The 23603-nt window shown below is 42.9% G+C and overlaps 1 protein-coding gene and 1 long non-coding RNA gene across 2 annotated transcripts in view; one reads left to right on the forward strand and one right to left on the reverse strand.

Moving 5' to 3' along the window:
* SHPRH (SNF2 histone linker PHD RING helicase) overlaps nucleotides 1–23603 on the forward strand; it is a 123348-nt gene that overhangs the window by 17059 nt on the left and 82686 nt on the right. Inside the window, exons 4-10 of the mRNA XM_056567320.1 lie at nucleotides 3665–3883; nucleotides 7713–7791; nucleotides 12537–12687; nucleotides 13624–13705; nucleotides 14421–14683; nucleotides 14949–15569; nucleotides 17669–17920. Coding sequence (XP_056423295.1) covers nucleotides 3665–3883; nucleotides 7713–7791; nucleotides 12537–12687; nucleotides 13624–13705; nucleotides 14421–14683; nucleotides 14949–15569; nucleotides 17669–17920 — 1667 coding nt within the window. The remainder of the gene's footprint in view (nucleotides 1–3664; nucleotides 3884–7712; nucleotides 7792–12536; nucleotides 12688–13623; nucleotides 13706–14420; nucleotides 14684–14948; nucleotides 15570–17668; nucleotides 17921–23603) is intronic.
* Nucleotides 34–8869, reverse strand: LOC130362583 (uncharacterized). Its single transcript, XR_008891479.1, has 3 exons — nucleotides 8750–8869; nucleotides 3659–3702; nucleotides 34–64 (listed from the first exon to the last, which is right to left on the reverse strand). It is a non-coding gene; the product is annotated as an uncharacterized LOC130362583 (long non-coding RNA).

The raw sequence follows: 23603 nt of genomic DNA on the forward strand, positions 1-23603 counted from the left end.
TTACTAACCATTATGGAGCATCTTTTCTAAGAGCGCTGTACTGCATCGTTCCTCCTTATTCCTGCTGAAAATATATGAAATTGATGTCTGTTACCATGATTCATGTCAAAAGGTTGTGTCCCTAGACAGCTTATTAATATTGACAGAGATTTGACCGTGTCTGGGCTAGATAATGCCCAGATGTCAATTTATTCATGATTTTCTTGGAGGAATAATAGAGGAACAACACAATTCTGAGTTTCAAGAAGACATGCTCTGGAATTGTTATACTATGGCTGATGCATGTATTAAAAAGAAATATGACATGTCAGTAAAAAGTACAGGGGTACTTTAAAGTAATGTCTAATAAAGTCAAACCCTATTTATTAAGGCTGGCCCATGGATTAACTGTTCTTTATTAGGAAAGATACCAGCAATACTGAATTGCTGCCCAAAAAATGGTCTGCATGGAAAACAGTCACTTAAAGGGGTTATCCAGCATAAGGTGATTTTAGTATGTACCTGACAGACAGTAATGGACATGCTTAGGAAGAATCTGCGCTTGTCTTGGGCTAAATGGCTATGCTGTGAGATTACCAGAACACTGTGGCTAGCTTTCTGTGAACTTGTATTTCCTGTTTTCAGTTTTCTTGTTTGCCTACAAATCTCATGATACTATTTTCCTCCTTCCCACACATCAGCTACCCCACCCATTGAAACATAAATGAGCTGCAGACCTGTGGTTTTCAATCAGGGTGCCTACAGCTGTTGCATTAGTTGCAGATTGCTCTCTCCACACATTGAAGCAGACAGGCTCCCTGTCATCAGCTGACTAGTGAGTCAGGTCTCGACCGCATTGCAAGCTGGGAAAAATCTGAGACAGCAGTCATTTTGTATGCTGTTAAAAATAAATATTGGGGGGAAAATCACATAAGAATTGTGAGAAAACCGTCACACACAGGTAAAGACACTATATTATGAACTACACTAACTTTACAGCCCCTGTAGCATAGTCAAATAAAAAAAATTCCCGGAATACCCCTTTAACGTAGAAAAATCATATTTTAGCCTTCAGGCTAGGGTTACGTGTATCATATACACTGCGTATTTGACACTGCAGGAAATTCACCGGTTGTCAGTCACGCTAACTCACTTGGCCCAGGGAACTATGCTGTTTACGTAATTCTGGAAGTTACATAAAATGTAGCTGGGCCTTTTTACACCTTTTCTAACAAGAATTTGCCAATGGAAAACTCCATTGAATTGCTGCCCAAAAATGGTCTGCATGGAAAACAGTCACTTAACGTAGAAAAATCATATTTTAGCCTTCATGCTAGGGTTACGTGTAGCATATACACTGCGTATTTGACACTGCAGGAAATTCACCTGGTGTCAGTCACGCTAACTCAGTTGGCCCAGGGAACTATGCTGTTTACGTAATTCTGGAAGTTACATAAAATGTAGCTCAAGGGGGCTATAACATTTTATACCATTTTTCTCAGTTGGGCCTTTTTACACCTTTCTAACAAGAATTTGCCAATGGGAAACTCCAGTGTATGCCTGTAATAGATTCCACTTTATAGGTTTACAGTGGCATCTGTTGCTCATAGGTTTGCATGTAAAAAAAAAACATAAAAAACCCTATGCGTTACAGGCTTGACATTTATAACTTTATCTTTATTGTTTGCAAAGATACACTGCTCAAAAAAATTAAGGGAACACTAAGATAACACATCCTAGATCTGAATGAATGAACTGTTCATTTGAAACACTTTCGTCTTTACATAGTTGAATGTGCTGACAACGAAATCACTAAAAATGTATCATTGGAAATCAAATTTATCAACCCATGGAGGTCTGAATATGGAGTCACACTCAAAATCAAAGTAAAAAAAACACACTACAGGCTGATCCAACTTTGATTTAATGTCCTTTTAAAACAAGTAAAAAATGAGGCTCTGTAGTGTGTGTGTGTGGCTTCCACGTGCCCGTATGACCTCCTTACAACATCTGGGCATGCTCCTGATGAGGTGGCGGATGGTCTCCTGAGGGATATCCTCCCAGACCTGGATTGAAGCATCTGCCAACTCCTGGACAGTCTGTGGTGCAACATGGCGTCGGTGGATGGAGCGAGACATGATGTCCCAGATGTGCTCAGTCGGATTCAGGTCTGGGGAACAGGAGGGCCAGTCTATAGCATCAATGCCTTCCTCTTGCAGAAGCTGCTGACACACTCCAGCCACATGAGGTCTAGCATTGTCTTGCATTAGGAGGAACCCAGGGCCAACCGCACCAGCATATGGTCTCACAAGGGGTCTGAGGATCTCATCTCTGTACCTAATAGAAGTCAAACTACTTCCGGCAAGCACATGGAGGGCTGTGCAGCCACCAAAGAAAAGCCCACCACACCATTACTGACCCACCACCAAACCGGCCATGCTGGAGGATGTTGCAGGCAGCAGAACATTCTCCATGGCATCTCCAGACTCTGTCACATGCTCAGTGTGAACCTGTTTTCATCTGTGAAGAGCTCAGGGCGCCAGTGGCGAATTTGCCAATCTTAGTGTTCTTTGGCAAATGCCAAACCTCCTGCATGGTGTTGGGCTATAAGCACAACCCCCACCTGTGGATGTCTGGCACACATCCCTCCCTCATGGAGTCTGTTTCTGACCGTTTGAGTGGACACATGCACATTTATGGCCTGCTGGAGGTCATTTTGCAGGGCTCCTTGCACAAAGGCAGAGGTAGCAGTCCTGCTGCTGGGTTGTTGCCCTCCTACAACCTCCTCCACTTCTCCTGATGTACTGGCCTGTCTCCTGGTAGCGCCTCCATGCTCTGGACACTAAACTTACAGACACAGCAAACCTTCTTGCCACAGCTCGCGTTGATGTGCCATCTTGCATGAGCTGCACTACCTGAGCCACTTGTGTGGGTTAGACACCCGTTTCATGCTACCACTAGAGTGAAAGCACTGCCAGCATTCAAAAGTCACCAAAACATCAGCCAGGAAGCATAGGAACTGAGAAATGGTCTGTGGTCACCACCTGCAGAACCATGCCTTTTATTGAGGGTGTCTTGCTAATGGCCTATAATTTCCACCCGTTGTCTGTTCCATTTGCACAACAGCATGTGAAATTGTCAATCAGTGTTGCTTCCTGAGTGGACAGTGTGATTTCACAGAAGTGTAATTGACTTTGTTACATTGTGTTGTTCAAGGGTTCCCTTTTATGTTTTTGAGCAGTGTATTTAGCAAAAAGACATCTTTACAGTGTTGACCCCCCCCCCCCCCCCCTCCCCGGTCCCATCTTATTGTCTATGACTCTCTTCCTTGCAGTTCAGCCTCCTGTATGCTTCTGATCAGTTACCATCTTGCATTTTTGATTTTACTCTGTGCTCTACCACTCCCATCATGCCTTAGCATCGTGTGGGCAGCCAGAGCCCGCTCTATCTCTGCTTGTTGGGAGGACAGTGTGATCCCCTCTTTATTTTCCTTAATAAGCTAAGCAATCATAAATACAGGACATACTGGTGCTTGTATGACTGGCACATAGATCTCAATAGACTAAAATATGGAAATCTGTAATTGAGCACAATGGAAGTTTTGGTTTTGCTTTTATGTTTGTTTGTTTTTAAATAACTTTTTTTTATTGCCTTAGTATTTAAAGTGTGTGTTACCTACTTGCAGATATATCGGATGATGATGAGGAAGAGTCAGACCAAGATCTGGAGAGACAAAATATTGAAGAACTTTATGAGTATGTCAGACAGACTCATCAACAAGAAGAAAAAGTTCTGCAAGAAGATGTGCAGCATCCAGCCCTAATACCCGTCCTAAGACCATACCAGAATGAAGCCGTCAATTGGATGCTGCAGAGAGAGAACTTCAACAATGTGCCTTCTAGTGGTAGATACTTTTGCCATATTCTGCAAAGCATCCTTCTGTTTGATACTTTGTACATTTTCTCTTTATAATTTATTTTACGTAAATTTTTTTCCCAATCTACCCCGTAAAGATGGGTCATGTGCAGGGAAAGATAAAGTCTTCCCTTTATCTCACTTACAGAAACATAAAGACCTCTGAAAAGGCTCCCAATGTAAAACAGTGTTATCTGTCACCCATAGACAGACTGGGATCTGTTTATTGGATACATTGTGAGCTTATCAATGCATGTCTACTGAGCAGTGGTCCCTCAAGTTACAATATTAATGACCAGTAGGACCATTGTATGTTGAGACCATAACTCTATGGAAACCTGGTAAATGGTTTTGAAGCCCCAACATGTCCTCCATAAATAGTGAGGAATAAGGAAAAATAAGTAGCTAACTAATACATATAAAGCAAGCCCTTACATATAAATGTAAGAAAAATCTGCTAGAAGATATAAATCACAGGCTATGTATAGGTCAGGAGCTTCTTCAGGGTCCTGTACAGTACACGCAGTGTCCCAAAAAAGTTAAATGGCGCTGCCCCCACCTGGTGTCCAAAGGAGCAGCTAACCCTGGCATGGGTAAAGAGTAGTACATAACATGTGGTACCTCCCTGTATTGTAGGAAGGTGACAGTCAGTCAGTGCATGCACTTCAGTAATACAGTACCTGGTGATTTATCTATGATATGCCCATACTGATTGGTCTCTTCTTCCAGCGGTTTTTCAAATCTGGACTTTTTGTACCATTGTATGTTAAGTATGGTTTAAAGTTACAATGGTGCAGAAAAGACTATTGAATTTTGAAAATATTTGTAACCTGAAGCCTTTGTAGCTTATAGGTGACAGATGCCACTTTTGGACATCTGTTTAATGCATCCAACACCCATAGGCTCAGGGATGTGGAATTCCTATCACCCGATGCCCGGGACATGCAGTTCCGGGCGCCGGGCAGGTGAATTTTTCAGGCCCTTAGTCCTGCTTTGCCCAGAGAGTTGTATGGAGTAGGCTCAGGATCGTGCCTGCTCTGTACTCTGCAGCCCCCAGCTGTTCCCAGTAGCTGGGGGGCTGCCGCTAATAGCCAGCATGCGGTGATCGCCGTGGCTGGCTATTAACCCTTTAGATTGCCGTTGACAGCGGTGTCTAAAGGGACATGTGAATGCTCCCTGGTGGACTAGTGGGGTGGATCGCCATCCCCTAGGGGGGTGATCCACTCGAGAGGTAGCCGGAGGGCTGACTTGTTCCCTGGTGTCCTGTGGCTCTGTCATTGATAGAGCTTGGCTGAACTCTATTGATCTATAGAAGCAATCTAATGATTCCTTCTAAAAGTCCCCTAAGGGTAATAAAGTGTAAAAAAAAATAAAAAAAATTTTTTTTTTATAAAAGTACAAAAGACACACATTAACCCCTTCCATATTAAAAGTTCAAATCACCCCCTTTTCCTATATAAAAACATGTAAACATAATAAAAATAAACATTTTGGTATTGATGCGTGCGTAATTGTATGAACTATTAAAATATAAGTTTATGTATCCCGTACAGTAAATGATGTAAATGTAAAAAAAAAAAAAACACAGAATTGCAATTTTTATTATATCCCAGAAAAAAATGTAAAGACAATTAAAAAGTTAGATCAATACCAAAATGGTACCGATATAAAAAACAGATTATGGCGCAAAAATGAGCCCTCATACAGCCTTGCATGCAAAGAAAAAAAAAAGCTACAGGGGTCAGAAAATGGCAATTAAAAAAATTTTCTAAAAAGCTTAGAATTTTTTTAAAATTAGTAAAACATGACAAACTATACAAATCTGGTATTGCTGTAATCACGCCGGCCTAAAGTATCAAAATAGCATGTTAGCTCGACCTCATTTTTTCTTTGTTTCGGAGCATATGTTATGGAACAATTAAAAGGTATTATTATAGTAGTTAGTTATGGCTATTATAGGCCGAGGAGGAAAAACTAGAGTGTAAAAGCGAAAATTGGCCGGGACAAGTGGATCATCATGAGGAACAAGTAGATTTTGCTACATTTTAGTCCCATGGACAAGTAGTTTTTATTAAATTTCCACACCCCTAAGGCTGTAAGGATATCCATTATTCAGGTCATGAGAAAGCATTTAACAGCTCATATATAATCAACATATTCCATAAAGTATGAAGATGTATTAGTCACTTTTATGGGTTTGCTGTAGGGACTATTAAACCTGCTTCAATAAAGAGGACTTCTAATGATAACCAACCTGTTTCTGGACCTACCTTTTCATGCTACATCTATGGGCCTGACATTTGGCTGTCATGTGCATCCAAAGGGTCCTATGTATGACCCAGGAGATTGAGTTGCCTATTTGGAGTTTAAAGGGGTTATCCACCATAAGGTAATTTTTAGTACGTACCTGGCAGACAGTAATGGACATGCTTAGGAAGGATCTGCGCTTGTCTTGGCTAAATGGCTATGTCATGAGATTACCATAACACTGGCTAGCTTTTTGTGAACTGGGATTTCCTGTTTGAGTTTTCTTCTTTGCCTACAAATCTAATAATTCCATTTTCCTCCCTCCCACACATCAGCCACCCCACCCAATGAAACATAAATGAGCTGCATCCATTTAAAAGACCTGTGGTTTTCAATCAGGGTGCCTACAGCTGTTGCATTAGTTGCAGATTGATCTCTCTCCCACCAAGCGATCCCTCCACCCATTGAAGCAGACAGGCTCCCTGTCATCAGCTGACTAGTGAGTCAGGTCTCTGCCGCATTGCAACCTGGGAAAAATCTGAGACAACAGTCATTTTGTATGCTGTTAAAAATAAATATTGGGGGGAAAATCACATAAGAATTGTGAGAAAACCGTCACACACAGGTACAGACCCTTTATTATGAACTACACTAACTTTACAGCCCCTGTAGCATAGTCAAATAAAAAAAATAAAAAATCCTGGAATACCCCTTTAATACCATACAGTGGCGTCCATCACTTTTAGGCTAATATACATATTTTTTGGATCCCCTCTATGGATATACCATAGTCTACTGTGCTATTCTATACATCATTGCTATGCTGTGGTCTACCGACCAGACAGAGGCCAAAGAGACACCCTTTTTCCTGTATGACTGGCACATATGCTAATATACTAAAACACAGAAATCTATAATTAAAGGAAATCTGTCATCAGTGTCACCTTCACTAACCTGTAGTGCAGGTGACACTGATAACGATACTTATCTGGTCTCATTGCATGCTCCGGATCTTTGGCTATCCTCTTCGTCATCTTCCACTCTGGATCCGACTTGGAGCATGAATGGAGCTTCGTGGGGTCACCGCTGCTGTTTGCTAGCAGAGGGACCCAGCAGAGAAGCCAATTCAGGCCCGGAGCGGAAGATATCGATGAGGATAGCCGAAGATCTAGAGCACGGAATCGGTACAGATAAGTATTGGTGGCATCAGTGGTTAGTGCAGGTGAAACTGATGACAGATTTACTTAAATCCCATGGGAGAGTGTGGTTGGAGTTTTGTCTTGTGGCCTCTTAAGTATTGGAGCCCTATGGAGACGTTTTGCAAATACGTCAGGACTTGTATGTCTGAAAAGATCCTGAGGAAAAATGCAGTGTAAAGCTATTCGTATAATTGTAAATTACCTCTATTCAGTAGATGTATGCGGGATGACATTAGAAATCAGTGCAAGGACAAGAATGTCCAATGAGTTATGCCATTTACAACAAGAATTGTATTTCTCTATTAATGAGTGCCTTTTTATTTGCATTTTAGTGCATTATGTGAATCACCAATTTATTTTCTCTTTGTGTAGAAAGTGCACTGCATCCATTATGGAGAGAAGTCACAACAATAGATGCTAGAAAAATCTTCTTTAACCCCTTTTCTGGAAGGTAAAACTACTGTTATGTACTCTTAATGTCAAAAATTATTTAGATTAGCTTTTGTGAAATGACCTACATGTCCAGTATACCTTTGGATAGGGTATGGAAAGCCAATAATAATTTTAATATATATTTTAGCAGACACTGTTGACAGCAGAATCTGGAAACCGACTTATTTGCAGCAGTGGCAAATATACCTGTACAATGGTCCCTCAAGTTACAATATTAATTTGTTCTAGGACAACCATTGTATGTTGAGACCATAACTATGGAAATAATTGTTTTTAAAGAAAAATAAGTAGATAACTAATATAGATAAAGCAAGTCCTTACATATAAATGCTGCTGGGAGCTGTAAATCATTGTCTATGTAGAGGACAGGAGCTTCTTCAGGGCTCTGTACTGTACACGCAATGTCCTAAAACAGTAAAATGGAGCCTTCTCATCTGGTGTCCAAAGGAGCAGCTAACTGTGGCATAGGTAAAGAGTAGTACAGAACATGTAATACCTCCCTGTACTGTAGGGAGGTGCTACCAGACAGCCAGTCAGTGCATGCACTTCAGTAATATATGTGGTTTTACCAGTGAGTGCCCATTCTGATTGGTCAGTTCCAGCCATTGACACGTTTCGCAGATCTGGACTGTCCGTTGCGTTGTATGTTGAGTCTGGTTTCAAGTTACAATGATCTTTTCTGGACCATTGTATGTTGAAACTATTGTATGTTGAGGCCATTGTAAGTTGAGGAATCACTGTACTGTATATAGTTTCTGCTATTATAATGGCCTACTAAAAGAGCAAAGTGTTTGGGTGGTTAGTATAACTTATTATTAGTTCACTTTGCAAAGTTGAGCAAGGCTGGATTGACACTATGTTAACCTTTTTATAGCTGCAGTGACTTTTCGTTTGTGCATTTTTTTCCCTCTTTGCCTTCTTATATTCATAAGTTGTATAATTTTCCACCTACTCACCCATATGGGGGCTTGTTTTTTTCGCCGTCAATTGTACTTTTTTAATGACGTCATTTATTTTACCACAAATTGGCGAATTTCTATGCAGTGCACTTCTCAATGAAAATGACCTATTATGTTTATTTTGAAGGTCAATGGGGGAGATTTATCAAAACCTGTGGACAGGCAAAGTTGCCCAGTTGCCCATAGCAACCAATCAGCTCACTTCTTTCATTCTTAACAAGGCCTGTGAAAAATGAAAGAAGTAATCTGATTGGTTGCTATGGGCAACTGGGCAACTTTTCCTGTCCACAGGTTTTGATAAATCTCCCCCAATATGATTACGATACCCAATTTATATAGTAAAACAATTGTATGCTTAAAATTATCCTTTTCTGACCCCTAAAACACTTTTATTTTGTGGGGGGCTGTATGAGGTCTCATTTTTTGTGCCTTGATCTGTAGTTTTTATTGGTATTGCTATCATTTTTGGTTTGATGGAACTTTGTAATCACTTTTTTTTTTTTCTGGTATATGAAGTGATCAAAAATCACCAGTTCTGTATTGTATTTCATATATTTTATTTTAAGTTTACCCAATTTACCATGCAGTCTCATTATTTTAACCCCTTAACGACCACGGCCGTAAATGTACGTCCTGGTTTGGCGGGACTTCCCACACCAGGACGTACATATATGTCATGTGTGTGACCGCGAGCATCGGAACGGTGCTCGCGTCATACACAGCAGGTTCCGGCTGCTAGTAGCAGCCAGGGACCTGCCCGTAATGGCTGACATCCGCGATCACGCGGATGTCTGCCATTAACCCCTCAGATGCCATGATCAATACAGATCGCGGCATCTGCGGCAGTGCGGTACTTTGAATGGCTGTCTCCCGGGGTCTTCTGCTCTGGTCTGCAATCAAGCAGACCAGAGCAGAAGATGACCGATAATACTGATCAGTGCTGTGTCCTATACATAGCACTGAACAGGATTAGCAATCAAAGGATTGCTATAGATAGTCCCCTATGGGGACATAAAAAGTGTAAAATAAAAGTTGAAAAATGTACCATTTTACCCCCAAAAAGCGTTTATTTTTTATTTTTATATAAACATATTTGGTATCGCCACGTGTGTAAATGTCCGTACTATCAAAATATAATGTTAATTATCCCATACAGTGAATGGCGTAAACGTAAAACATTAAAGTCCAAAAATGAAGCTTTTTTTTTGTCACATTTTATAAAAAAAAAAAAATTTATAACAAATTATCTAAAAGTTTTATATATGCAAATGTGGTATCAATAAAAAGTACAGATGACGGTGCAAAAAATTAGCCCTCATACTGCCCTATATACGGAAAAATGAAAAAGTTATAGGTGGTCAAAATAGGGTGATTTTAGATTACTGATTTTATACAAAAAGTTTTAGATTTTTTTTAAGCGGTACAAAAATATAAAAGTATCTAGCCATGGGTATCATTTTAATCGTATTGACCCACAGAATAAAGAACACATGTAATTTTTACCGTAAAATGTATAGTGTGAAAACAAAACCCTCCAAAATGCGCAAAATTGTGGTTTTCATTAAAATTTCCTCCCTAAATTTTTTTTTGGGGGTTCGCCGTACATTTTATGGTAAAATGAGAGGTTTCATTACAGAGTACAATTGATCACGCAAAAAACAAGCCCTTATATGGGTCTGTAGATGGAAATATAAAGGAGTTATGGATTTTAGAAGGCGAGGAGGAAAAAACGAAAACACAAAAATAAAATTGGCCTGGTCCTTAAGGGGTTAATAGTTATTGGCGCTCCACTTATACAGGCTTCTGAGACTGCCTGCATACTTGTGTATGCCTTGTGCTTACCTATTTTAGCTGATGTGGCATTCTTAACTTTTCAGTCATACTGATTTATATTTCCCCAATAAAATCATTTTGTAATGCTGTTGTTTACATTTCCCATGAAGCCTCTGCTTTGCAGAGAGAGGTGGTAACACTGCAGTTTCCCCACCTGTTGACCTATCACCTGGCTACATACCAGCAGCCTGAACTGCTGAGGATCATAAGTGGGCTGGGATCAGTTCACATCATGTGTAACTTTGATGCATTTCCATGTGTTCATTTGAGAAATATTGCAATGAAGATCAAGTGATTTGACCTAAAATCACACTTAAGGTGTTTTATGAAGTTTTTAAGTTCTCAAGCTGTGATAACATGTTGATTTTCTACTGCATTTTTCCACACATATTTAAAACATTTGGCTTTATTTTATGTTGTGAACACGGCCTCAGTGGAAGTCTATTACTATACATCCTGATCCCACAGAGATGGCAGCAGCATACAGATAGAGCTAAAAGGGGCACAGATTGCTTCCTAAAACACACAAAGCCATGTAATTTTCTGGTGGTCTGAATGGTGGTCACATGACCCAGGTATAGACGTATAACATGTATGGGACATATCCATCAGCGTTTGCTGGATAGAATAGTATGAGACATATCCATCAGCATTTGCTGGATAGAATAGTGCAGAGCACAGTGGTATTCCATCCAGCTGGATCCTGTAAAATATACCATGCAGCAAAACTTTTTTTTTGCCTTACTTTTTTACAGTATGATAGCTGAACTGTTGACAATGATAATGGTTTCCAATGGCAACACAGTGTAGTTCTTACCAGCTTTAATCCAGTATTAGTGCAGGATAAGTAATATAATGTAATGCAATGTATGTTCCTAAAGGGATATTCCAGTATACAAACCTTAAAGGGGTAGTCCAGTGGTGAAAAACGTATCCCCTATCCTAAGGATGGGGATAAGTTTGAGATCGCGGGGGGTCCGACCGCTGGGGCCCCCTGCGATCTCTCTGTACGGGGCCCCGGCTCTCGGCCCAGATAGCGGGTGTCGACCCCCGCACGAAGCGGCGGCCGACACGCCCCCTCAATACATCTCAATGGCAGAGCCGGAGATTGCCGAAGGCAGCGTTTCGGCTCTGCCATAGAGTTGTATTGAGGGGGCGTGTCGGCCGCCGCCTCGTGCGGAGGTCAACACGCCCCCTTCCCGCTGGCTGTTGGGGCTCCGTACAGGAGATCGCGGGGGGCCCCAGCGGTCGGACCCCCCGCGATCTGCAACTTATCCCATATCCTTAGGATAGGGGATAAGTTGCTCACCACTGAGTCACCACTGGATATCTCGTTTAAGGGTAAGTTCACACGCACGCAGATTTGATGCGCAGGATTTGATGCACAGGATTTTCTGCTGCAGATTACAATATAAACTCAGTGACTGAGCATAGATTCTAATCGTCAGTTAAAAATCCTGCGCATCAAATCTGCGCAGGATCCTGTATGTGTGAACGTACCCTAAAGGGGTACTCCTGTGGAAAACTATTTTGTTTTCTAAATCGACTGGTTCCAATAGGTTAAACAGATTTGTAAATCCCTTCAAGATAAAAATCTGAATCCTTTCAGTACTTACCAGCTGCTTTATGCTTTAGAGAAACTTGTATAGTTCTTTTCTGTCTGACCACAATGCTCTCTGCTGACACCTCTGTCCATGTCAGGAACTGTCCAGAGCAGGAACAAATCCTTTTTCCGTCTCTTTTTCTGTGTTTTCATGAATGCATTGCAAAGATATCTATATCTGAATTAGTTGCCCTGCATAAAGTAAACCAATATTGTACTGTAATTTTCCCTCCAACACATCCTGCTGTAACACAACACAATAATATTTTATTGTAGAAAGATAAGAGTTTTCCAGAAAGCAATTACTCATGCAGAGTCTGCTCTTTGTGCTTTTCTTTTCTCCTCCAGTATAATCCGTGAACGTCCCGCTGCTGCCCATGAGCGGCCTGGAGGTATTCTTGCAGATGAAATGGGTCTGGGGAAGACAGTGGAAGTTTTGAGCTTGATCCTTTGTCATCCTAGAAAAGATTTTAAAGCGGACTTGCTGACGTTACCTGAGGTAATACGCATTCCGGGTCTCACAGATGACAGCCAGTTCAAATGGAAGCCACAAGCTCTTGGTGTTTTGGGATTAGTGATAAATTGTGATTTGCAACAACCAAAGACACCATTATTTGAGGCTTTAGGACCTTACTGTGGTGTCCGTTTTCATGTTTTCTTTTCACAATTTGGTAAAAAATATATTCTTGGACAGACTTTTTTAGTTTTCTTTTAAATTTTTTTTCCCTGTATTTTATACAGAAATTGTTTTTAATGTTTATTAGTGGTTCACTCCCTACCACTTTTGTTTTTACACAGGGCAGGAAATATTTTCACATAGACCTGGTTATTTACTTCATAACATTATCTAGTGACAACTATCTTATCCCCATCCACTGAATAGGTGTTAAGTATCTGATCGCTAGTGCCCTGGCCGCTGGGACCCTCCCGCCACAAACTCTAGAATGGGACCCCGGCTCCTAGAGAGGACCCCTGCTTTTTAGAGATTGTGCTATATATGGCCCACGCTCTATTCACGTTCTATGGGAGCGCCAGAGATGTCTGAGTGCTTTACTTGGGTTGTCCAGGCATGCTGGGAGTTGTAGTTTTGCAGCAGCTGGAGCAATCCTGGTTGGGAAACGGTGCTACAGACTAGTATAAGAAAAGACACTTTCTTCTGACTTTTTTGCCATTTGTTGCACTGCAGAATAAAAATTTATGGAAAAAGATCTGGAGTTATGTTGCATGATTTCACTACAGTATACTGAACACACCTGCAGAACATGGTAATACATCAAATGATGTTGACCTATTTGAATGCAGAACGTATTGTATAAATCAGATGTTCCCACTTTCCATAGTAATATTATATAATCAGGTTTTATGAATATTACTAAAAGTTTTTATTTTTGGCGAACATACTTAATGAATTAAACTAAAATTAGTTTTATTCTAGGGGAAAACCGTAAACTATTTCATCCCACCACCACCCACGGAAAAGAAAGACAGCGTAGTGGACAACAGGAAGACGTATCCCAGTAAGTGTTTTACCTATTTCTGTATTAAAGAGTGAATATCATTAGAAGTAATGTTCTGTTGCGCTGTGCAGCAGACTGCTCTAAGCAGCTCCCCTGCCACTTCACCTGTCTTTCCCCTCCTCCTGAAGGCAGCATGAGGCTTTAGGACTCTTTCCGTTTCTTTAGCAACCCTTCATTAGAACTGTTGGCTAAATTGTCAAGGTCTTGCATCAGATCTGCGCCTTGAATTTGAAGCATTTTATATTATTTTATTTTTATTTATTTGTTTTTATTTGAAATGCTAAAATGGGAATCCTTAAGTATGCAATTCTAAGTTGTATTCTTCCCTAAAGTGGTACTTCAAGCTATTTTTTTTTTTCGTGTAAAAGAATAGGCCAGGGAAAAGTTTATAGAACAGTCAAATATAGTCTCATACAAGTTCTGTAAGCTTACTGCGATGGTATGGGCACTTACTATGATGTATTGTAGCTTGAATGAAGACGCTTTCATCACACCATGCACTCTGCTAGCAGAGGTAATTTTGGCATGTGACCTGTACCATTTGCGTTAGTACAGGGGGCCTGGCTTTCATACTAGGTTGCCTACGCGTCATATTCCCACCCAGTCCTCAGCTTTCGTGATGCTTTGTTGCATTGCTAAAAGTGCTTGCAGCTACATCTTGTGTACCTCCTACCCAAAAGACAAATCCTGAATTGTTTTTATTTTCACTTTACAGGTGTACGGGTCATGGTTTTAGCCGCAATTAAGGAAATGAGTACGGGCAAAGGTGTGTCCACAATCGGCATCCTTAAATATGTGAGCTCCATCTATAGATACAATATGCAGAGCAACCATCGACTGCTCAAAAAGACCTTGGTTAAGCTGCTTTCCAAAAAGATAGTGGAACAGGTTAAAGGTCGGGGACTCCAAGGATCCTTTAAACTGGGGGTGAATTATAAAGAACAGATGACTCGAGATAAACCTTCAGTCCAAAAATTGGTAAGCTGTCATGGACTTGTATTTATGCTTTTGTGATGACTTCTATTTGAAAGGTTACAAGACATTTTCTTGATGTGAAGCACCTTTGCCGCTTTTTTGAATGCAGAAAGCTCAACATATATTTATGTTCTGACACACACTTGTCATAAGATGATGCCTTAATATATGTGTTTTTATCTCTTATATTCGTTAATCCCCTGATAGGACAAGAAGAAAGTGTTTACCACAAAATATTTCTCATCATACATTCTACGTTTTTTTGCAGAACACACGATCTTCCAACAGGCTGCAAAGTAGTAGGAATAAACTCAGGGAAAACGGTGAAGTCCCTTCTAAGACCGATGCTGATCTAAATGTCTTGTCAAAGGATCATGACTACTGTGCACTGAACAAAACAAGTACTCCAGAAAAACCGCTACAAGGTTGTACTACAGATAGTGGAACTCCAAAGCGATTGGACACCTTGCATCCTGTGACAGATGAGCAGTCTACCACTGCTAGCAACAGCTCTTGTGTTGAATCTACTGATTTAGTAACAAATCAAGATGACATGGAACTCATCTATCAGGAAATGGACTGCCATGACAGTCCTGTCTTCCCTATTAATACCTCTGATTACCGTTTTGAATGTATTTGTGGTAGTCTCAGGTGTCCTGACCTCAAGGACCGAGTACAATGCATGCAGTGCCATCTGTGGCAACACGCGGAGTGTGTAAACTATAAAAGGGAAAGCATCAACACCACACCTTTCTATTGTCCACACTGTCTAGTTGCAATGGACCCTGTTCCAACAGGAGCAACATTGATCATTTCTCCCAGTTCCATCTGTCATCAATGGGTTGATGAAATTAACCGCCATGTTCAATCGTCCTCCCTTCATGTCATGGTAAGGATGCTGGCCCAGGTTTATCAATCTATCGGAGTTAAAAATGTGTCTGATCACCTATCACAACTCATGTTTCATTTTACCAGAGCAATTTAAGAGATGGAAGATGATCTGTGATTGGTGTCTATCAGTCTAAGACAAAAATCAGACACAGATTGATAAATATGTGCCATTATTTGTTTGATCGTGTAAAATAGTAATAAGGGAGCCAAGCACATAGCCATCCATTATACCTGTTATGACAGCAATAAATCAACATATTTACTACATTGACTATGGGGAGGGTGAGAAAAGTAGAAAAGAGCACAGAAATGTCTATGAATAGTTGTATGTTAAGACTTGTTTACATGTGGTGATCTTTGTAGCTGGTGTAGAGAAGTTTCCTTCTCCCTGAATAAGGAGCATTGTTGCTTCTTGCAGCCCGTAGTCAACTTTAAAACTTGAAAAAGAATTACAGTCAAGATGAAAGAGTTTACATCAGGTTCAGAGACAGTGTCACTTGGCCATCCTGTAAGCACACAGGAGGCAGAATTGTACAGTTTATACACACAGTTGGATGGGGAACTTGGAGAAAAAAGAGCCATATTGTGGAGGAGAGGTGAGGGGTCTTATGTGAACGTGTTTGGGAGGTAAGGGGTATGCTGTGGACATAGACGACAGATGAGTGATATGATGTGGATGTGCTGGAGAGGTGAGGGGTATGAAGTTGACATGGATGAGTTATGAGTGGTGTGCTGTAGACATGGAGGACAGGTGATTGGTCTTATGTGGAAGAGAGGTGATGGGTATGATGTGAACATGTTGGGGAGGTAAGGGGTATGCTGTGGACATAGACGACAGATGAGTGATATGATGTGGATGTGCTGGAGAGGTGAGGGGTATGAAGTTGACATGGATGAGTTATGAGTGGTGTACTGTAGACATGGAGGACAGGTGAGTGGTATTATGTGGAAGAGAGGTGATGGGTATGATGTGAACATGTTGGGGAGGTAAGGGGTATGCTGTGGACATAGACGACAGATGAGTGATATGATGTGGATGTGCTGGAGAGGTGAGGGGTATGGTGTGGAGGAGAGGTAAGGGGTATGAAGGAAGTGTGAAGGAGAAGAGAAGGTTATACTGTGGATATGGAGTAGAGGCTGTAACCCTTAGCTATGTAACTGCCTACATTTCTGTGTTGCCTCTATCATTAGATCACTTCATCCATTTATGGTGGTAGAGCAGTGTTGATGTCTGTATAACCTTCTATACTGCAGAAGTGACATAGAAAAGAGTTCTGCACATTTGCTGAATGATAACACGAAGCAATACAGAAAAGAATCCCGCACTCGTTTTCACCATTCTCTCTCCTCCACAGCAGCATGATTTTCTGGATAACCAAAATTGTTGGATAATTGCTTGCTGGTTGGGAAGAGAATACTGAATGAAACTGTTCCCAGCTCATTAATAGTGATCACCATGGTGCTGCTCAGCTTATAGCCGCATGTAGAGATGAGCGAACTTACAGTAAATTCGATTCGTCACAAACTTCTCGGCTCGGCAGTGGATGACTTATCCTGCACAAATTAGTTCAGCTTTCAGGTGGTCCCGTGGGCTGGAAAAGGTGGATACAGTCCTAGGAGACTCTTTCCTAGGACTGTATCCACCTTTTCCAGCCACCAAAGCACCTGAAAACTGAACTAATTTATGCAGGATAAATCATCAACAGCCGAGAAGTTTGTGACGAATCGAATTTACTGTAAGTTCGCTCATCCCTAGCCGCATGGTGTTTGATTCAGAAATGTTGCTGATTTTTGCGCTTTAGAAAACCCTTTTTCCATTGACAGCAAACTGCCCAAAAAAAAAGAATAAACTTGTTACTACTTTGCGGTTATGCACTGAACCTTCCATTATAATCAGTGGAAGCTTTAGGACTTCCATCCCCCTCCAAGCTGCCCATGGCTCACACCTGCACACAGGCACTGCCTTTGCCCTTGTGCTCATCCCCTAAGGTTATAGTCCTGGCGATGGAACTAGTGCAGATTGCATCCACTAGTTATGTAGTTCATAGCATTTATTGATATTTTGCATAATCTGATAAAAACTTTGCTTACTTTTAGGTATATCAAGGTGTTAAGAAACATGGCTTCCTACAACCTCAGATGTTAGCAGAGCAAAATGTAGTCATAACCACATACGATGTTTTGAGAACAGAGTTAAATTATGTGGACATTCCTCACAGCAATAGCAAAGATGGACGCCGATTTCGGAACCAAAAGCGCTACATGGCAATACCAAGCCCACTTGTTGCTGTGGAGTGGTGGCGGATTTGTTTAGATGAAGCACAAATGGTGGAATGCACAACAGCAAAGGTAAATTGTCTATGCAGCAATGTGACAAGGTGGAAATAGATACAGTGAATATTGAAAGTGAAAAAGATTAAAATGAGTTGTCACATAAGGATATCCTTGTCCATATGACCTTTTAGGAGCCTGTAATGCCTCTGTAAGCCAAAACAGAGCTCTGGCGGATCTGGTCTGTTCTGGCATTACATAGATGGCCATTTATTTAGATGCATGTGTTTAAAAAAAGGCTGTCCAGAAAAAGTTTCCCTCTATGGATACGTATTGTTGTGGATTCAAGAATCCTAGCCAATCACTGGCTGAGACAGGATGACCCCAACACCCCGTCTCTGCTGACGTTCACTTCCTGGTGCTGGGGTAGGCAGAAGATGTTTCTGTTCAACCAATCATTGGCCGTTGCAGTGTCCCGCAGTGATTGGCTGAGCGACATTGCGACATGTTGACCACAGCATAGAAAAGAGAATTGGGGTGGAGACTGGGAGCTGCGATTACTTAGGCTGTGGGGGAGGTAATTATAGGGTTCTTTTCTTTTTAATTCTATTCAGACAGCCTGGGCACATTTCTGTAAATTAATTTTTTTTAACATTGTCACGCACCTATTAATTCTAAAAGGTCAGCGCAAGACATTCCTGGCAGGCCTTGTGCTGTTACACTCTCCACCCTAATGTATAGCGGTACACATAGTGAGTTCACAGCAAGTTTTACACCGCAGATTTAGCTGCTGAATTGCAACAAATTTATGGGTTGACACTTTGAACTTTTGACAAGTCATAGGTACATATCATAAGCTTCTATTAGTCAGGTTTTCAATGCTGAGATCCCCACCAATCAGGAGAATGAGCTGGGATAAGGGTACTTTACTCTCAGCGATCTTTGTCTTGTTGTTCCATAATAACGAGCATCCCCGCTTGTTCTCCTGATCAATAGGGTTCTCAGCACTGAAACCCTGATCAGAAAAACTTTTGACATGTAGTTGTAGACTGTGGGTAGGACCAGGACTTGCCATATTAAACAGAAGCAAATCCAATTCTCTTCTGCATTTCAAAACCGCATGTGCTGGCCGCTGACGCTAGTGTAGCAGCAAGAAGTGACCTATATTTGCTAAAATCTTCTGATCACATGCTGCATTTATCTTGTCATCAATTTTTACAAGATATAGCATAGATAATTATGAATATAGTGGGTCTTTGTTTGAATGAAGAGCATAAAATTTAACACGTAGAAAGATTTGACAAATGAAATTGCAGCATAAAGTTAAAATGATTCTGTCTGCAGTTTTTAGCAGCAAATACAGCTGACACCCTTGGATAGCTGTTAAGGTGTAAAGGAAAACTGTACCTTTCCTGGAGCAAATAGTTCTTAGTTGCATAGTTCATAAGATTGAAAAAAGAGCAGAGTCCATCAAGTTCAACCTATATCCTTACTGTGTTTATCCAGAGGAAGGCAAAAATCCCTTATAAGGTTAACACCAGTTGCTCTGTACCAGGGGAAGGGGGGGGGGATTCATTATTTTTGATCTCCAAAATGTCAGAATAAATCCTTGGATCAACGTTCTGTCCCTATAAATGTAGTCCCCTAGACGATCTTGGGATAGGTCTATGTACTGCCCCCTAATATATGTATCCATAGTTATTAGGCCCCTTTAGTTTTCTTTTTTTTCCAAGCTTAATATCCTTGGTTTTTAAAATCTTTCTGGGTATTTCCCAAACTTGTAAAATCACCTTTTTATTTCTCAGACTGGGCTGAGCTGCTCAAGTGCCACAGCCTGGCATGTTTACTTGCTTCCCCTTATTTCCCAGCCCCGACTTAATTGTAAGATGAACCCTTTACATAAATGAAGAGGGGTCAGATAAGGGCAGGCAAGGAGGTGACACTTGACTGACAAATGAAAAGGAATATTTGGGAAACACCATCACCTCCAGAGAAAAAACACAATCACCTCCAGAGAAAAAGGAACAGTTTACTTTCTCGGTCACTCTTCATTGGGGGACACTGATACTGATGGGTATATGCTCTTGCCACTAGGAGGCACTGACAGTAGGAAAAAAAAGTCAGCTCCTCCCTGGCACCTGCCCACTGGAAGTGAGGTAATCAGTTTTAGCTAGTGTCAGAAGGAGGCAAGACACATGTCTGGGAGCTCTCCCAGACCTGGTCTATTATTTTATTATTTTCTGTTTAAGTATGTCTAGTTAGGTTCTTTTTTCCTTTTATTTTTCTAGGTTGGGTGACAGGAGCATGGCGCAACCTGATCTCCCACATGCGACAAAGGGGCACGGAACATAAGAGTATGGGTCGTTAACCCCTTATCGCCAAAGGCCGGACCCCTCATGGCCACTGGCGCCATCCTGGAAGGGACAGTCCGGTGGACCTGCTGCCCCCTCACCCTACTTCGGGTCCCACATGGATTGCTGCCGTTCACACAGCCCTGGCCACGTTTTCCTCACTATCGGCCGAAGACTCTATGCTGCTGCCCCAGTTTGTCTTCTGGGGCAGCGGGTCTCCGGTCCCACACGGCTGTCCGCTTCCCCAGTGGGGGCGTAGCCAGACCGCTTACTACTTTTATTGTGCAGCCAGGTGCAGTGTCCTTGCTGCATTTTTTATTAGGCTGACCGAAGACCTACAGCTGCAGGCAGCGAGTCTTCGGTCCCACGCGCCTGACTGCTACCTCAGTGTGGGCATACCAGCCCGCTTACTTCTATCTGCTGTGGCCAGGCGCAGTGTCCTGGCCATGTTCTTTATTAGGCTCACCTTTGACCTACAGCTGCAGGCAGTGGGTCTCCAGTCCCACGTGGCCTACTGCTTCCTCAGTGGGGGCACAACACCAGCCCGCTTACTGCGCGACTGGGCGCTTCCCCGGTTGGGGAGAAACCGGCCACGTCATTCAGCCAGTTCCCCATCCCTGTTCCTGTAACGACCACAGATCATGCGGCCGGGTGACTGAGGGGGCGGCTGTATCTTGCTACAAGTGGCTTCCCCCTGCTCCTTACAGTATGAGGCCGTCTCCGGGGGTGTTCCTCCAGCATGCCCTCCCTTCTCGGCGGGCTGCGCTACCTGTCAAAGTTGGAAAAAAAAATCACTGCTGTTCACTCAGACCATTTGGTGATGTTTGACGCCTTCTTGTGGCCATAAATTGTATTGCAAGCTTGATTTTTCATTGCTTCTTGTGAGTTCCCCTTGTGGCAACCAATCACTATTACAACCTTGGTCTGTCACATATGTTTTATCAGCTTAATATCTGCAAGGTCGCTTTTCTAGGGATGGTATCGGGGGTCTCTTTATTTCATTCAGTCACCCTGTTCGGTGGCCTGCTAGAGACTAATTACATTGTCAGTTGCGGTATGCCTCTGGCGTATATCTTTTCTGCAAGGTTCTCACTCTGTCAGGAAACGTATGCGCACCTACGTGGTGGGTTTTTGCCAAGGATTTCTGTCGGGGATATATTCAGTGACTGTTCTCCCCTACCATGCCATGCCATACCCGTCATGCCCACTGCCGAATTCCAGTCCTTCCCTACAGAGACAAGACACTGGTCGGGTGCCCTTGCAAGATTTTATTTATTTTTTTGCACTCCTTGCGGACGCTAAGGACGTCAGGTCTGCCGGTCAACAATCAAGGGGGTGTTCTGGCATGTCATACAATATGATTCCCTCCTCCACAGGTTGCCGCATCCGTGGTTAGTGCTCCAGCTCCTCACGTTCAGTGTGAGGTCTACGTGGAAGTGTCCATGTTGGCATGGATTGGTCCTGATGTCGATATACCGGACAGTAGTCTCGCCTGTCACTCATCTCTCAGCTGCCGCCTCCACGGATGGCACTCTGGTACCCCAATGCTTTTACAAGGTGTCCGACAGAGTGACCCGTTGTCTACTATGGACTCATATCAGTAAGCCAGACAGTGTTCTGTTTTGGTTTCATCCACCGCCTGTCACTCATCACACAGCTGATGTATCTGCGGCTGGAATTCCGGTACCCAGCTGCTGTGCGAGGTGTCCGAAGGAGTGACCCGTTGTATACTATGGACCCATACCAGTAAGCCAGGCAGTGGTCTCCTCCGCCACCTCTCACTCATCACACAGCTGATGTATCTGCGGCCGGAGTTCCTGTACCCCACTACTGTGCGAGGTGTGCGAAGAAGTGTTCCAGCATGTCCTATGGACCCTAGATGGGGTAACGGGGATACCTTCCATGGCTCCTCAGCCTCCCCCGATCTCCCTAGGTGGCTGGGATACTAACCATGGCTCCTAGGCCTCCCCTCCCTCCCACATGCGACAGTGGGGCATAGTGATCGCCTATCTGGCTGTCCCCTCTTAGCCAGTGGTTGGAAGTGTACTTGTTCAGCCAGACTGTTGTCTGCATGGTCTCCATCACTGTCTGCCCACCAACTCAGGGCTGCCGTGGGCATGGTCATGTTTATAGTACCTCACCGCTGGTGTAAGGACTCTGGATGAGGGTCCCTGCAGGCACTCGGGACTGAAGCCAGTCAGCCAGACTTTCGTCTGCAGGGTCTCTCCAGGTCTCCCGTTCGGTCACACTCCAATACCCCACTTTCTGTGGGGGGTTCGATGGAGTGACCCTGAGCATTCAGGACTCCTATACCAGTCAGCCAGACGGTTGTCTGCACGATCTACTACACGGTCTACTACTACGTCAAGTCAACTACCATACACTTCTCACACCGTGGACGGACGTTCAGGTAACCCACTACCAAGGTGTAGTTACGAGTGTGTTTCCCCATGTTGCTCCATGGGCCTATACAATGCACCATATACTGGTTCGCAGGGTTCCCTCCTTTACCAAGTCCCTCTCTACATGCCTGCCACTCTCGGCTGAAGGTTGGTAACCCACTTTCTGTGTGTGGTTCTGAATGCGGGACCTGGTGTGGCCATGGTCCCTTTGCCAGATAGCCAGACTGTGTCTGTATGGTTTTCTAATCAACCAAGTCACCTCCCCCATTCCTGATGCTCCTGTGGCTACAGTCCAGTGAATCATTTTTCAGGGGAAGTTCCAAAGAGAGTGTCTCGGTGGTTTCATTGGATCTTTTCTACCTGCCTATCAGACTGTATCTGCATGTTTCCTTTCCCACATCCTTTGCCTCTTGTGTCTGCAACAGCAGTCCTGGTGTGTGGCACTATTAGGAGATGGGGTGTGTGCATTGCCTGCAGGTTCCATTGACTTTCACTGAAACAGCAGCACTCTCTATTCCCCTTTCTAAGGGTGTAACGTTTGTCTTCCAGGGGCATGGTTGTGACACACCTTTGGGTGCTGAGCCTATCTTCCATGCTGCCGGACTTTTGGATGTCTGCGGTTCCTTGCGCGTCTGCAGTCTTGGTACCCCACTTCTATCGTGTGGTAGCCATATCGGTGTCCCTACATATACTAGGCCTTCCCTTTTTTATTTTTTTTGTTGGGTTGTGCCTCTGGTCTTCCTGTGATCACAGGTCTATGGCGGTTGAGCTCCTCTGTTCTGGCATGATGGGGCAACGCAGTCGGTTCAGCACCCACGATGTATCCAGGTGTCTGTCCTGCGTTCGCGGGGTGGTTCAGGCGCAGGCACGGTTGCCTTAGAAAATGACCAGGATGGCTCTGTTGTTGCCCTTCTGGTCCAGGGTTTCACCACATTGGGGTGTTCCTCTCAATGCTTTGGTTGCTGTGTGTGTGTGTGCTTCTTACTTCCATTCGTAGTCACATCTCTG

Source organism: Hyla sarda, chromosome 3 (genome assembly GCF_029499605.1).
Source record: "Hyla sarda isolate aHylSar1 chromosome 3, aHylSar1.hap1, whole genome shotgun sequence".
Taxonomy (NCBI): Eukaryota; Metazoa; Chordata; class Amphibia; order Anura; family Hylidae; genus Hyla; species Hyla sarda.